Source organism: Panthera onca, chromosome A3, assembly GCF_046562875.1.
Source record: "Panthera onca isolate mPanOnc1 chromosome A3, mPanOnc1 haplotype 2, whole genome shotgun sequence".
NCBI lineage: Eukaryota > Metazoa > Chordata > Mammalia > Carnivora > Felidae > Panthera > Panthera onca.
In genome coordinates this window covers 113,096,323-113,111,482 of record NC_138341.1, presented here as the reverse complement: position 1 = coordinate 113,111,482, position 15,160 = coordinate 113,096,323, and the positions used below count along the sequence as shown (strand labels likewise).

The 15,160-nt window shown below is 46.4% G+C and overlaps 2 protein-coding genes across 2 annotated transcripts; one reads left to right on the top strand and one right to left on the bottom strand.

Annotated features, from left to right (window-relative positions):
- Positions 1–5,349: 5,349 nt before the first annotated feature.
- Positions 5,350–14,690, bottom strand: DEFB123 (defensin beta 123). The gene is made up of 2 exons (XM_060614612.3): positions 14,480–14,690; positions 5,350–5,587 (listed from the first exon to the last, which is right to left on the bottom strand). Exons 1-2 carry the CDS (start codon positions 14,535–14,537, stop codon positions 5,394–5,396), a joined length of 252 nt encoding a protein of 83 aa, XP_060470595.1. The 5' UTR covers positions 14,538–14,690; the 3' UTR covers positions 5,350–5,393.
- Positions 10,567–11,137, top strand: LOC132662794 (ubiquitin-conjugating enzyme E2 variant 1). Its single transcript, XM_078444177.2, has one exon. The coding sequence runs from the start codon at positions 10,603–10,605 to the stop codon at positions 11,044–11,046; it is 444 nt and encodes a 147-aa protein (XP_078300303.1). The 5' UTR covers positions 10,567–10,602; the 3' UTR covers positions 11,047–11,137.
- Positions 14,691–15,160: the final 470 nt, after the last annotated feature.

The following is a 15,160-nucleotide window of genomic DNA, read 5'->3' as shown; positions in this document are numbered from 1 at the left end:
ATGTCTCATAACTGGAAACAATCCAAATGTCCAGTAAGTGGATGGATAAATTGAATTACAGTCATACAGTACAATACTAACAATAAACAAAAATAATGACAATATACTGATACAACATGAATTAATCTCAAAAACATTATGTTAAGCAAAAGAAGCCACATGCAAAGATGTACATACTGAATGACTCTTTTTTTTTTTTTTAATTTTTTTTTCAACGTTTTTTATTTATTTTGGGACAGAGAGAGACAGAGCACGAATGGGGGAGGGTCAGAGAGAGAGGGAGACACAGAATCTGAAACAGGCTCCAGGCTCCAAGCCATCAGCCCAGAGCCTGACGCGGGGCTCGAACTCACGGACCGCGAGATCGTGACCTGGCTGAAGTCGGAGGCTTAACCGACTGCGCCACCCAGGCGCCCCCTGAATGACTCTTTATACAACGTTCAGAAAGGCAAAACTAGGTTGATTTAGAAAGTAAGAAAAAAAAAAGTAAGCAAAAAATTTTAAAAACCCTGGAAACAACGTACTGCTTCCTCTCTTTTATTCTGAGCACACTCAGTTAAATTTCCGTAATTGATCTGGGCTTATGATGTAGCTCTATCTGTCTCACAAAGAACACACTCCAGAAAGAACTCTGTTAATGGCAGATCGATGATTCTCAATGGGAAGATACTGCCCTCTAGGGGTTATTTTTGGAATTTTCTGTGTTTTTGTTTTTGTTTTTGTTTTTGTTTTTGTTTTTGTTTTTTGATTGTCAAAATTAATGGAGTCCTTAGTATCTTGGAGACCCGGGATGCAAGGGGGCATGCAATATGTGTGACGGTCTTGGAAAACGAAGTATTGACCCATTTCCCAAACAAAATTCAAATGTTCCGCTAGACATTTATGCAGGTGAGAAACCCATTTATAATTCTCCGAGCCCAGACTCTAAGGCTGTTTCACAAGTGTTTTCTGCGCATTGAATTTTCCTGGAATGAAACTACTGTGCAAATCAAGGAATGACTATACTTTGCTCCGGTTAGAACTTTATCCAAGTTGTTTACAGTTTTTGGAAAGTCAGGATACAGATAGCAAACACTTGGGGTAGTATCTGAATTGTGCATATGGAGGCTGCATTTGTAGCTTTTGCATTCAGGCTGTGTATAGGTACAAGATCTGACATATTTCATTATGTCTTCAAGGGTATTTATACATCAAAATACATATTACTATAAAATAGTCTCTTTTCCCCTTTATATTATAGTTACAGGGCTTCATTTGATTTTTTTTCTTGAAATGATGTGAGCAGATAGGTTACAATATTTCAGTATTTTTTTAGGGGCCACTACAAAATATTTATTATAAAAAGAAGCATTGGGTCTAGGAGGACGCAGTGAATGGTGAGCCCTCACCAATAGGTTAGTGCGACCTCATGAGGGGATAGAGGGAGGGGGCCCCGGCCCTACCCTTCTTCAAGAATTCCTCCAGGAAGACACGCATTTCATTGATGTCTATTTCCCCCTAAGGCTAGGGGCTGGCTGTGCTTCACAAAGGAAAAGCAGACTATTCCTCCCTATAGAAGTTTCTAGCAAGAATACATGGAAATGTGAATACATGGAACGCTGCATGACCCATCCATTTACACTCTTGTAACCCTGCTCACAGCCTGGATGAAGTGACAGTCCTGTGCAGAACCGGGAGACTCCTCTCCTCCATGCCCTGGACACAGCCGATTGGACAAGAGGTGGGCACCTTCCCAAACCAACCTAATCCCCTAGGCTGGCCAGCGACCTACGGGGTGGATTGGTACAAAGGGATTAACTGCATCAGTGAGATTCTGTTCCAGGAATTTTGGAACAGAATTGGGAAATACAGAGAATAAGCAGTTTATAACTGGAGCGGAAGCGGAAAGGGAGTGGGTGGTGGGAAGGGGGTGGGTTAGGCATAATCTGAGGAAGCAGAAGCTAAGAGTAAATAAAAGCGATTGGAAGAAAGGCAGACAAATCCTCTCCTTTAACACATAAATTGTTCCTGAACTTGTGTGTACTGTGCATTTTAAGTTTATTTATTTTGAGGGAGAGAGAGAGAGAGAGAGAGAGAGAATCCCAAGCATGGTCCCTGCTTGAAAGTGCAAGCCTCAAGCTCATGAACCTTGAGATCATGACCTGAGCCGAAATCAAGTGTTGGAAGCTTAACTGTCTGAGCCACCCAGGCGCCCCACGAACTTGTGTTTTAAACACGAACATTGAAATATTGTGTGGCCTATCACATTGCCTCCCAAATCTCCTCTGGTATCTCGCTTCCCTTGCACACCAGGCTTTAGCCACATGGTCATTCTTTCAGCCTCTGGAACAAGCCACCTGCTGGCACAAAGGCCTAGGCGCATGCTGTTCTACCTGGAATCTTCTTAGGCAAACCCGCTCCCCACTCTTTGCAAGCATGGCTTGTCATCCTGCAGATCCCAGGTTAAATGCCACCTCCTCAGAGAGAGTCACTCTGACAGCTCGTGGAGGTCCACCTCCCTCGTGAGCCCCCCACCCCTTGTTCTCAATCACTGCCCTCTTCATAGCCCTTACCACCACATGCAATTATGAATTTATTTCTTGTTTCATGCCTTTTCCCTCTGCAGGTTGTAGACTCTATGATGACAAAGTTCACGTTTGTTTTATTTACTACCGTGTAACTAGAGTAACCTGGAGCCCGACGCAGGGCTCGAACTCACGAACCGTGAAGTGAAGTCGGATGCTCAACCGACTGAGCCACCCAGGCGCCCCAACAAATATTTATTATACGACTGAATAAACAAGTGAATATATGCTTTATGGGAATTATGGTTCAGTAGATCTAACATATGGTAAACAAAAAAAAAAACACCAAAACCTTAGTTTCACAACAATTTAGATGCAATTTTCAATGGTACATTTCCAGCATCGCGTGCATGTTCATTAGTTTTGCTCTGTTTCTTCCTAATTTGAACCCACAGTCCAGTGAGCATGTGGTTGAGGCTCAGGCTTCGCTGATCTGGCGTGCCTCATGATTTCCATTGCCTTCTCAACTATCGTCAGCTCAGGTGCCCGCTTCACTTCCCTAGTATCAACACTCTGCTTCCATGAATTCAACTAATTTTTATTGCATACCTACTGTGTATCAGGCATTATTCTAACTATTGAGGATTCAGCAGCTGACAAAACAGATAAATTCCTGCCCTGGGGAAAAACCCTTTTGTTGAGATGCCTTAGCTGGGAGTCATGGCTTCTCATTTACATTCATAGACCCAAAGGCCCTTGACCGAAATGGAGGCTGGGTCCCTTTGAGGAAGGACTCTGTAACAATGCCACAAGCACATACTGAAAATCTTTCTTCAGGCCAAGGGCACCTGTGGCCATTGGCCAGAGTGATTATGTATCTGGGAAAGGCAGTACCGTTTCTGAATTGACCCTAATAACTAGGGACCCAAAATGCCATCCATCAAAATTGGAGGATGTATGGAGGTCAGATGGTACAGACTTTTTCGATCCAAGAATACCTCGTGGTTTGTCTGGTTTCTTTCACTCGGCATAATTATTTGGAGAACATCCATGTTGTAGCATGTATCAATAGTTCGTTGCTTTTTATTGCCGAGTAGTATTCCATTGTATGGATATACCACAACTTGTTGATCCATTCACCTGTTGCTGGACATTTAGAGTGTTTCCGGTTTGGGACTATTACAAATAAAGCTGCTGTGAACAATGGCATACAAGTCTTTGTGTGGACATATGCTTTCTTTTCTCCTGGGTAAATACCTAGGTGTTGAATGGTTGGATCATATGGTACATTAACCTTTTTGAGAAACGGTCCAGTGTTTTCAAAGTGGTTGCACTATTTTACATTCCCATGATATAATTTTCACATATTTTCTTCTCTAGGTCTTCATGACTGATTTCTCTTTTCCTTTTTTTTCTGGTCTTAAAAAATTAAAAAAAAATTTTTAATGTTTATGTATTTACTTTTGAGAGGGAGAGACAGAATGGGAGTGGGGGAGGGGCAGAGAAAGAGGGAGACACAGAATCCTAAGCGGGCTCCAGCCTGTGAGCTGTCAGCACAGAGCCCAATGCGGGGCTTGAACCCACAAACCGTGAGATCCTGACCTGAGCCAAGGTCGGACACTTAACTGACTGAGCCACCCAGGTGCCCCTCTGGTCTTAAAAATTTTAAGGTACTTAATGTTCACAGATTTTATTTCCTTTTTTAAAAACTTGATTCTTATTTGAGACTCAGAAATCAAAAGAATATTAAAAAATATATAAAGATATTATAAAAATAATAAGACAACAAACATCTCTATACCTACCATCCAGATAAAATAGTAGACTATTAGTATTACCCCTTCCAATTCTGGTATTCCTAGGGTTAACCATTATCCTCAATTTGTGCTTTATTGATTGTTTTACCATCAGTGTCTATGCCCCTAGCAAAACATTTGCTAATATGTGCACAATTTTAATCAAGTTCTAGAAAACGTTTTGTTAAAATTTTTATCAGACAGGACATCTGGGTGGCTCAGTTGGTTGAGTGACTTTTGATTTTGGCTTGGGTCACGATCCCAGGGTGGTGGGATTGAGCCTCTCGTTAGGCTCTGTGCTGATTGTGGAGGCTGCTTGGGATTCTCTCTCTCTCCCTCTGCCCCATTCTCCGCTCGTGCTCTAAAATTAAAAAAAAAATTTTTTTAATGTTTATTTATTTTGAGAGAGAGAGAGAAAGCGAGCTGGTGAGAGGCAGAGAGAGAGAATCCCCAGCAGGCTCTGCACTCTGTCAGCACAGAGCCTGGCATGGGGGTAGATCTTATGAACTGTGAGATCACGACCTGAACAAAAATCAGGTTGGATGCTTAACTGACTGAGCCACCCAGGCACCCCTAAACGTTTTATTTTTAAATAATCTCTACGCCCAACTTGGGGCTGAACTTGCAACCCTGAGATCAAGAGTCACATGCCCTAACGACTGAGCCAGCCAGGTGCCCCAACTATTTTTATTCTTGATGATGGGTCCTAGTTTCCTTCTTCTGTGAATGTCTTTTAATTGCGTTTTTAAACATTTAGTGTTTATTTTTGAGACACACACACACACACACACACACACACACACACACAGTGTGGGGGGGGGAGGGGCAGAGAGAGAGGGAGACACAGAATCCGAAGCAGGCTCCAGGCTCTGAGCTGTCAGCACAGAGCCCGACGCGAGGTTTGAACCCACGGACCGCAAGATCGTGACCTGAGCCGAAGTCGGATGCTCAACCGACTGAGCCACCCAGGCGTCCCAATGATGAAAATATTTTGACGTCCTGGGCCACCTGCAAGGGGACTCCTGCAAACTAACAGGCAGACACAGAGATCAGCCACACATATTTATTGACAGAATTTAGGAATCTCCTGGGGTCAGACTGAGGGCAGCTTCATCTGCGTTTTCATGGCTTCAGGCTTCGAAGAACTTGACCACAGCTTTTCTCTTGGCTGGTACTTGGGCTTCACACAGCACAGTTTATTGTTTGTGCAGTAAACATAGATCCTTTCTTTCCTGGAGCATTTCTGGCGGCATCTGCCGTGAAGATTCCAGCATTTTTGGGTGCTGCCTGACACAAAAAAGAAAGAAGAATTGGGAGACAGCGTTAGTCCTGAGAAGCGCTATTAAAGCAGACGTGATAGAAGGTCCTCAGTTTCCCTTGCCTTTGACCTTGGCCTCCTTTTTTCTTTTTCTTTCCTTTTTTAAAAATGGTGCGAAAATACAAAGAACATATAAAACTTGCCAGTTTAAGCATTTTATTTATTTTTATTTTTTTAAAGTTTGTTTATTTCTTTACATAATCTCCACACCCAACATGGGCTCGAACCCACGACCTTGAGATCAAGAGTCCTTGATCTGGCTCCTCTGACTGAGCCAGTCAGGTGCACCCTCCCCACATCCCCAGCATTTTAAAGTGTACACTTCCAGGGGCATTAAGTACATTCGCAATGTCGTGCAAACATGACCACCATCTAGTTCCAGAACTTTCTAATCATCTCAAAGAGAAACTCTGCACCCCTCTCCTCAGTCCCGGGCAACCACCAATTTGCCCTCCTCTCTATAGATTTGCCTACGGTGGATATTTTATGCCAATGGAATCATATACAATGTGGCCTTTTGTGTCTGGCTTCTTTCACTCAGCATCATGTTTTCAAGGTTCATCCATATTGGCTGTTTTTTTGTTTTTGTTTTTATTTTTGGCTAACATTCCATCCCTCTCTTCATAATTCCATTCTTATTTTGTTTTGTTTTTGCCAAGTCCTATCATTAAGAAGGCAGTTGTACTTAGGTTTTTTTCTTTGATGTAGTCGAGTACACATCACATAAAATGTACCCTCTTAACCATTTTTAAGTGTACAAGCTGTTACAGTCACCCCCTGTGCAGTCATCCCCACCATCCACCCCCGTAACTTTCCATCTTGTGAGACTGCAACTCTTACACTCATTAAACAGTAACTCCCATTCTCTCCTCCCCCGGTGCCCCTGGCAGCAACCCATCCATATTGTTTTCGGTGCCTTTCCTGGCCCAGAATCTTGACCAACCAACAAACTGCAAGGCTTACGAACACAGCTCTCGAAGTGTTCTGACAGTTTGGGGGGTAGGATGGCACCAGCAGCCTCAACTTAGAGGCACAAAAATCTGGAACAACTTTGCTATTCCAACCACAAGTTTTTGTTTCTTTGTTTGTTTTTAAGTTTTTATTTATATATTTTGAGAGAGAGAGAGAGAGCAAGCAGGGGAGGGGCAGAGAGAAAGGGAGACAGGGAATCCTAAGGAGGCTCCACACATCAGCACAGAGCCCCACGCAGGGCTCGAACTCACGAGATCACGATCTGAGCAGAAAGCAAGAGTCGGATGCTTAACCCAGTGAGCCACCCAGGTGCTCCTTTAATTATCTTTTAAAATTTCTTTTGAACCTTGAACAAACTGCCACCACAAGAACCGGGTTCTGAAAAAGTCTAATGAGAGAAATCTGTTGTGTTATGGAGATCCGAAGATGGGTACCTGGTGTTTCTAGACTATCTGAAATGGAGCTTGGGGGAAAATGGGACCCATCACAGGAAAGAAAACTTATAAACTATTCTAAGACAACATGTGGAGAAGTTTTAACTGGTTATGAGGGTAGCTTTAGTGTATGTCCTACCTGCCAGCTTCATAACCCTGGAAAAACAGGAAAAGTGGGTCATGAAAAGGACCCACTGTCTCAGGGACTCTTTATACAGCCCCCTAGATCTCAAGGATTTGAATATGGACTCACTATTCTCCACCTTTTCTGTGAAGGACTAGATGCTTTTTCTTGCCAGGAGGCAACAGCATTTCCTGTGACTAAAAACACTTGTAGTTTGTCTTTTCCTATTTGAGAAACCCTATTTGCCTGTCTAATGACCAGAGTGCTCTTTTTACTGGGACTTTAAGGAATGGTAATTTTGCCAAAAATCATGCTGCCCTTATCATTTCTCAACCCTCATAAGAAATAGGAAGGACTCAACATAAATTAAAATGAAAACCTGCTAAACTGACAGAAGACTTCATAAGGTCTTGAAGAGCCTAAGAGACTCATAATTTGTTCGTGGGTCTAAGGTTTATTGTTTCTTCCCCCAGAGAATTGTAAAGGGCCACAATGTGTTGCCCAGCTCTTTTCCCTTTCCTTGCCGCACAGCTGGATTAAGTTGGAACAATTTATTGCCTTTTTAAATGTTTATTTATTTTTGAGAAAGAGAGAGAGGGAGAGAGACAGAGAGACAGAGCATGAGCAGGGGAGGGGCAGAGAGAGAGGGAGACACAGAATCCGAAGCAGGCTCCAGGCTCCGAGCTGTTAACACAGAGCCCGACGTGGGGCTCGAACCCACGAATCGTGAGATCATGGCCTGAGCTGAAGTCGGATGCTTAACCGACTGAACCACCCAAGCGCCCCCGATTTATTGCCTTTTTATCAGGAGTCAAACTCTCGCTCTTGACCTCAGTGGTTGGGGATGAGTACACTTGTCTGTAACACATCCCTTCTCATGTGGTGATGAAGAGAGAGCTGGACCACTTGGAACCAAGCTAACTTGGCTCACCGGCACTGGGGGTAGGTTTCATGCTATGGCAATTTCTAGAGCAACAGTCTACTGGAGAAGTTCAGTGGAGTGCCTGAGTCTTCCACGTGCTCATTCGTGAAGTCACTTGAGCCGCTGACAATGTCACTAAAAATAATTCCATAGTCACTTGATGATCCTAGGAATTCCAGAAAACTGTTGTCTGCCATCGGCTGGCATTAGACATCATCCTTCCATGTGAGGAAGCCACATGCACATTTCCCAGAAACTTTTCTAGTGTGTGTGTGTGTGTGTGTGTGTGTGTAAATGCATCCACGGAGGCAACCAACCAAAGCTGAACAATATAGTGTGACCTCTGGGACCCATGAATTTGCTTCTGGTGGCTTTTCCTGGGTATTACCAATAAGACTCTGGTCCTGGGTGCACTCTTCTGTTAGTGATGCGTTTTCTCCTGATAGGAACACCACTCAGTAAGTGTGCCCTATCATGTCTAAGCAAGACCTCTTTGAATAGGCGCTATTAATATGAACTCATGAGGTATTTTATATGTATTCAGTGTGTTGATTTTCCCACTTGGCTCTGTCTACTGAAAAGATGTGAAATGAAGGACCAATTTAATAGCATTGAATACTTCTAGCAACTAGATCATGGTTCTGAAATACCATTTTCCTACTAAAAAAAAAAAAAAGTCTGAGCTTCTCAAAAAAATGGAGAATTCAAGATCTGGGGCAAGAGTTGTACAAGATGAGCCTAGAATATCTTGTCACGCCAGATAACCAGTTATGAGCCAGTGAAACTGCTTTTTGTCACCTAACAAAAGGACAAAGTCTCAAATCACATCTGTCTGAAACTTTGTATTTGAAATCATATCGGCAAGACTGGAACATTCCATACTTTTCTGAGGAGCCAGTCTTTCAACACAGAAAAGTAGCCTTGGTTTCAGAGCCAAGGGCAGAGTGTCAGAGAAGGGGTTTCAGGATATGAAATTCCACATCTCTCTTAATTTTGTATTTTCCATGGAAATGGGACCCTGAATCCATTTCTCAGCCTCAGCCTGATGTTAACTGCTTTGCACAAGAAGTCTATCCAACACTCCTTCACAGAGAAAGACAAATACCATATGATTTCGCTCATATGTGGAATTTAAGAAACAAAATAGATGAATATAGGGAAGGGGAAAAAAAAAAGAGGGAGGCAAACCATAAGAGATTCTTAACTATAGAGAACAAACTGAGGGTTGATGGGGGTGGGGAGATGGGGGGTGGGCTAAATGGGTGATGGGCATTAAGGAGGGCACTTGTCGGGATGAGCACTGGGTGTTATACGTAAGTGACGAATCACTAAATTCTACTCGTGAAACCAGCATTACCCTATATGCTAACCAACGAGAGTTCGAATAAAAACTTGAAACAAAACAAAAACACAACTTCATTGACATTTTACCTCAACTCTGTCTTTCTCCTTAATCTTTAGAAACCCTAAACCTTTAGAAACCCAGAAAAACCGCCAAGCATTTATTCTTTCTTATATAAGCTGTACCACTGAGTAACCAAATAGTAGAGGATGAGTATCTTTATTATTTCAGCATAATAAATTTCCAGCTAACTGGTGACGATCACATAATAGAATGCCACCATGTTGCAATGCCCAAAAAATTAACGTAACTGGGCTTTGAGCATCAACTCAAAGTTACGAGCATCAGCTACCGTTTGCCCATTAACTGTAAATGTCACTAAAAGAGAGACAACCAAGATATCGTGTGCCTCCTGATGAAAGAACCTTATTAGCATCAAAAGTTTGCCAAAAATGATAGAACCTGAGCCTGGTCAAACCTCTGGACCCACGTACCAATTTTCAGGAAATACAGAGGTCATAGGAATACACTGAACTTCACCTTGAGTATGCCATCAGCAAAATCTGTGCCGTGGGAAACCGTAGGTCAAATGACCCAACAGATAAGTTATAAAGACAAGAAAGGGATCTCAAGAAACATTGGATTTTCAAAGTGGGCGTGTCAAAAATAGGGTCTTTAGGGATGCATCCTTAGCAAGGGAAGTATACAGAAATGGCAAAGAATTGTTTTAACTATTTTTTATTTATCTGTGTTTTTGAGAGACAGCGTGCATGTGCGGGGGCGGCGAGGGGGGATAAGGTAGAGAGAGAGGGAAGGAGAGAGAGAATCCCAAGCAGGTTCCGTGCTGTCAGCACAGAGCCTGACGCGGGGCTCGATCTCACAAACTTGAGGTCATGACCTGAGTCGAAATCAAGAGTCGGTTGCTTCACTGGCTGAGTCACCCAGGTGCCTCTGGTCGTTACAACTCCTGGCAAGGGTGAGGGGAAAGACGGCCTCATACACTCTATTTTGGCCTCTCTGGAGGCTACTTAGCAAAAAACTCAACAACATCTTAAAACTGTGCACAGTTTTTACCCAGCCATCTCCTTTCTAGATGTCTGTCCTAGGGAAATACTCACAGGTACAGACTGAGAAGCCGATTCGCTCGAGATGCCACTCTAAACAAGTGAGAGGAGCGACAGCGACGCAAGATGGCAGCCACCACGGGCTCGGGAGTAAAAGTCCCTCGCAATTTTCGACTGTTGGAAGAACTGGAAGAAGGCCAGAAAGGAGTAGGAGATGGCACAGTTAGCTGGGGTCTAGAAGATGACGAAGACATGACACTTACAAGATGGACAGGGATGATAATTGGGCCTCCAAGAACAATTTATGAAAACCGAATATACAGCCTTAAAATAGAATGTGGACCTAAATACCCAGAAGCACCCCCCTTTGTAAGATTTGTAACAAAAATTAATATGAATGGAGTTAATAGTTCTAATGGAGTGGTGGACCCAAGAGCCATATCAGTGCTAGCGAAGTGGCAGAATTCATATAGCATCAAAGTCGTCCTGCAAGAGCTCCGGCGCCTAATGATGTCTAAAGAAAACATGAAACTCCCTCAGCCGCCCGAAGGACAGTGTTACAGCAATTAATCAAAAAGAAAAACCACAGGCCCTCCCCCTCCCCCCCCCATTCGATTTAAGCAGTCTTCATTTTCCACAGTAGTAAATTTTCTAGATACGTCTTGTAGACCTCAGAGTACTGGAAAGGAAGCTCCCATTCAAAGGCAATTTATCTTAAGATACTGTAAACGATACTAATTTTTTTGTCCATTTAAAATATATAAGTTGTGCTATAAATAAATAAATAAATAAATAAATAAACAAGTGAGAGATAGGTGCCTGCCCTCAGAGGACTTCCGGTTTAGCCACCAGATGTTTGATTGCCCAGGGTTGTAATGACAGTTATAAAGGAGGTGCTCTGGCTGCCGTGAGGAGAGATAACGTGGGTATCACAGAGGAAGTGTAGGCGACATGTCCCCCCCGCCCCCGCCCAAACCTAATTTCTGCTGGGTTCTTGGGCTTTATAGGTATGTCCTGAATTTCCACTGAATTTCCAATCTCCTGAATTTCTTTATATATATGTCCTGAGCCTAACTTTACTATTTTGAACATATTAAAGTGGTATATATTTCATTCCCCTTTAATCATGAGACCCCCCCCCCCCACCTTGGTTGCCAAAAAGCAGAATCGGGCAGCTTCTGGGCTTTCGGGGAACGGGATGCAACAGAGATAGAATGACAGTCCTTGTTTCGCTGACATGAGATGAGTTGTTTTAGTTCATGGCAAGACAATGATCTCTAAAACCCAAATGTATCAGAAAGGGTCAGGGGGTTCCAATTTCAAAGAGCTCCTTTAGATATTAGGTGGCCTGGTGGAGTCAGATAAAACCACCTGACCATAAGCCATGAGAGGTAAAGGCTGAGGGTCCAGCTAAAGAAACTTCTACCCAGTCTCTATTACCAGTGGGAAGTAGAGGGAAGTGCTCTCCCCAGGGGAAACTGGGTGCTTAAATCGACGTCGTGTGTCTCCCTTTGCTCTGTTGTGGCATAAAATAGATCCAGAAGACCCCCAAGTTTCCTTGTGTCTGTCTGGTGGAGATGAGAAAACGAGGCTGAGAGCCTGAGGGACCTGCCAAGAGTAGCCCCTGATGCAGAAGGTGGTGTGTGCGAGGGGCGAACAGTCTAAACCTGGGGACCAGATCGAAGACAGCTGAGGTGAAGGGCTCAGTCGGTGGGGCTCCCCACAGGACCGAGATCTTCCGTCAGCCATGGGATCCAGTACACTGCAAGTGCCAGAACATTCCCTGGCCACTCAGTGAGGGACCTTGTCCCCGAAGTCAATGAAGTCCTAGCACAGGGTTGCCTTGGTTCTTCATGCTCCTGCCCCAGGGCCTTTGCACTTGATATTCCCTTCAGCTTGAATGTTGTCCCCCACAAATCCACATAGCTCACACCTTGTCCTCCCTCAGATCGCAGTGAGGCATTTCGTGGGCACCTCTTTGAGATGGCAAACCTCCCTCCCCCTGGTACTCACTATCCCCTCCCAGCCCATGCTGCTCATATACTTAGCAGCTGCCCTTACGTCTATTTCACTTATGTCTTTAAACCTTTTCTGCCTCCCTCAATGGAATGTAAGCTCAAGAGGACCAGAAATTTTGCTCACCTTGTTTTGTTCTGATTTGCTCACTGCTCCCCGCCCCCTGTCCCCCTCCCCCAACCTATCACCGTGCCCAGGACATGAAATCCATTCAACCATGTTTACTGAATAAACCGATTAATTCCTTCATGACCTATCGCACCACCTTCTCCTAAACCCAGATGCTGTCCGAGGAAGGGCGGGGGGGAGGGCGGGAGAGAAGAAGGAAGAAATGCTGGCAGACCGAGTAGCTGCTCCAAAGAGACTGCACTGACTTGGAAAGCCGCTTTCACCCTGAAAAGACGAGAACGAGTTGTAAGTGCTGACGTTTGGCGCAGCCCCTGATGATGGGTCCTGCTCTTCGTGACTGTTTTGCCGGCGGGATGGGGGTTCCCGGGAAAACTCAGATGGGTTGTGGAAAATAAAGAAGCTGCACTGTGTCGCACGCCGACATTTCGGCGTGTTCCATGCGTGCCATTGTTGTAGCAGTTTGAGAGAGGAGGAGGTTGAAATGCCGAGCAACCCATCCCCTTGCCGGAGGTCAGGGGGTTAGAAAGTGGTGGGGCATTCTCCCCCCCCCCCCCCCCGGCGCATTTCCCCCCCTTACCCCCCCGGGGCATTCCCCCCCAAGGGCATTCTCCCCCCCCCCCCCCAAGGGCATTCTCCCCCCCCACCCAGGTTCTGAGGCTTTCCTCTCTGCCCTGTGCCGCGTGGTATGACAGACATTTGCCACCGGCAGATACAAGGGCTGAGGTCAGCTTGGCTGAGGAAATTCACATATTCTGGCCCTGCAGAAAGGTTAGGAGAAAGCCCGGGTGTGGGTAGAAGCTTCCGCAGGCTGGGCGGGAGGGGCCCCATAGCCAGGCTGGGGGTGGTCGAATGGGCACGTCTGACCATGACCCCCCTCCCGTTAGCCTCCCCATGGCTCCCTCACCTGGCAGTCAAGGCCGGACCTGGACCTTGAATGCTTCCTCTGCTTTCCCCCCGGCCGGGCCCCTAACCCACTCAACCGTGTGCCAGTTCCCTGAAGGCGCCACGCTCTCTCCCACGGCTGGACCTTCCACATAAGCTGATTTCTGCCTGAGATGCCCTTTCTGCATCCCTCTCCTCGCCTTTCCCTTCTAATCTCCGCATACGTTTCAGGACACAGGGTACCCCTTCAGGAGGACTCTCCTGGCCCTCAGACTGGGCTGGCCCCCCCCATGTGCACCTCAGACCCTTAGAGCCCCTCTGTCTCATGTCACTTCGGGTTGTCAATTCTCTTGTCTCTTGTCTCCCCTGGGGACTGTTTTGTAAAACGTTGCCTTCTCCTCCTTCTCTTGCCCACCCTTTCCTTTTTTTTTTCCCCCTATATATGAAATTTATTGTCAAATTGGTTTCCATACAACACCCAGTGCTCATCCCAACAGGTGCCCTCCTCAATACCCATCACCCACCCTCCCCTCCCTCCCACCCCCCATCAACCCTCAGTTTGTTCTCAGTTTTCAAGAGTCTCTTATGCTTTGGCTCTCTTCCACTCTAACCTCTTTTTTTTCCCCTTCCCCTCCCCCATGGGTTTCGGTTAACTTTCTCAGGATCCACATAAGAGTGAAACCATATGGTATCTGTCTTTCTCTGTATTCTTGCCCCCCCCCCCCCCCCACTCCATTCTTTCTCACATGCCAGGCCACCTGCACCTGCTCCTGGGGAGAGAGAGCAGGGATGGATAGGGTGGCTGAGCAAGAAACTCTGGATGTCTGGTTGGTACCTAAGATCTGGCACCTGCTGCCGGCCAGGGAGCCTCCTCCATGTGGTTCCAAAAGGGAAGGTCTTGAGGCCAGGAGCCTGGGGACGCCATGAGCCGGCCTCAGTCTCCACACCCTGCCCCTCCCCAAGAGGCCCAGGTTACCTGGAGTGAGCTGGGACAGGAGCAGCAGGGCGGCCAGAGTCAGCGAGAGGAGCTTCATGGCTGGAAGTGGCCCAAGGTGAGGCTGCGGGTCCGATGCGACAGCAAAGCTAATGGGGCAGGGCTCCGGCCTCTCTGGCGGTCGGTCCCTCTGTTCAACCGGAAGGATGTCACCCGCACGTGCCCTCAGCCACCCACGGGTTCGGCCCCTGCGCTGCCCGAGCCCAGGGTGTGCAGCCATATACTACGGGCTGGCAAGGTCAGCGGGGCGGGGGCGGGGAGGGGGGCAGGCAATCAGGTCCAAGGTCCTTCCAAGGGGCTCTAAACACCCCCCCCCCCCCCCCCCCCCGCACCGAGGGCCAACCAGGGGGCGCCACGCACGTGGAGCCCAGAGGGGCCGGGAAGGCCTCACAGAGAAGGTGGTGGCACCTGCAGAGGGGTGCACCCGTGTCCCGGGCGGAGAAGTCCGCCCAGGGCTTACCCTGGTGTGGAAAATGAGAAACGCGACCCAGCTGGAACGAAACCCGGACGACCGTGGGGAGAGACGAAGCCCCAGCACCAGCCTGGCGGTGCTCTCAGCTAACCCAGCGCTAACCCTGCAGTGGACCTCACCCCCAGGGCCACGTCGTCTGCACCCGGGGCTGAGCCCCTCCTCCAGAGGCCCAAGGACCAGCTGTTGGGGTC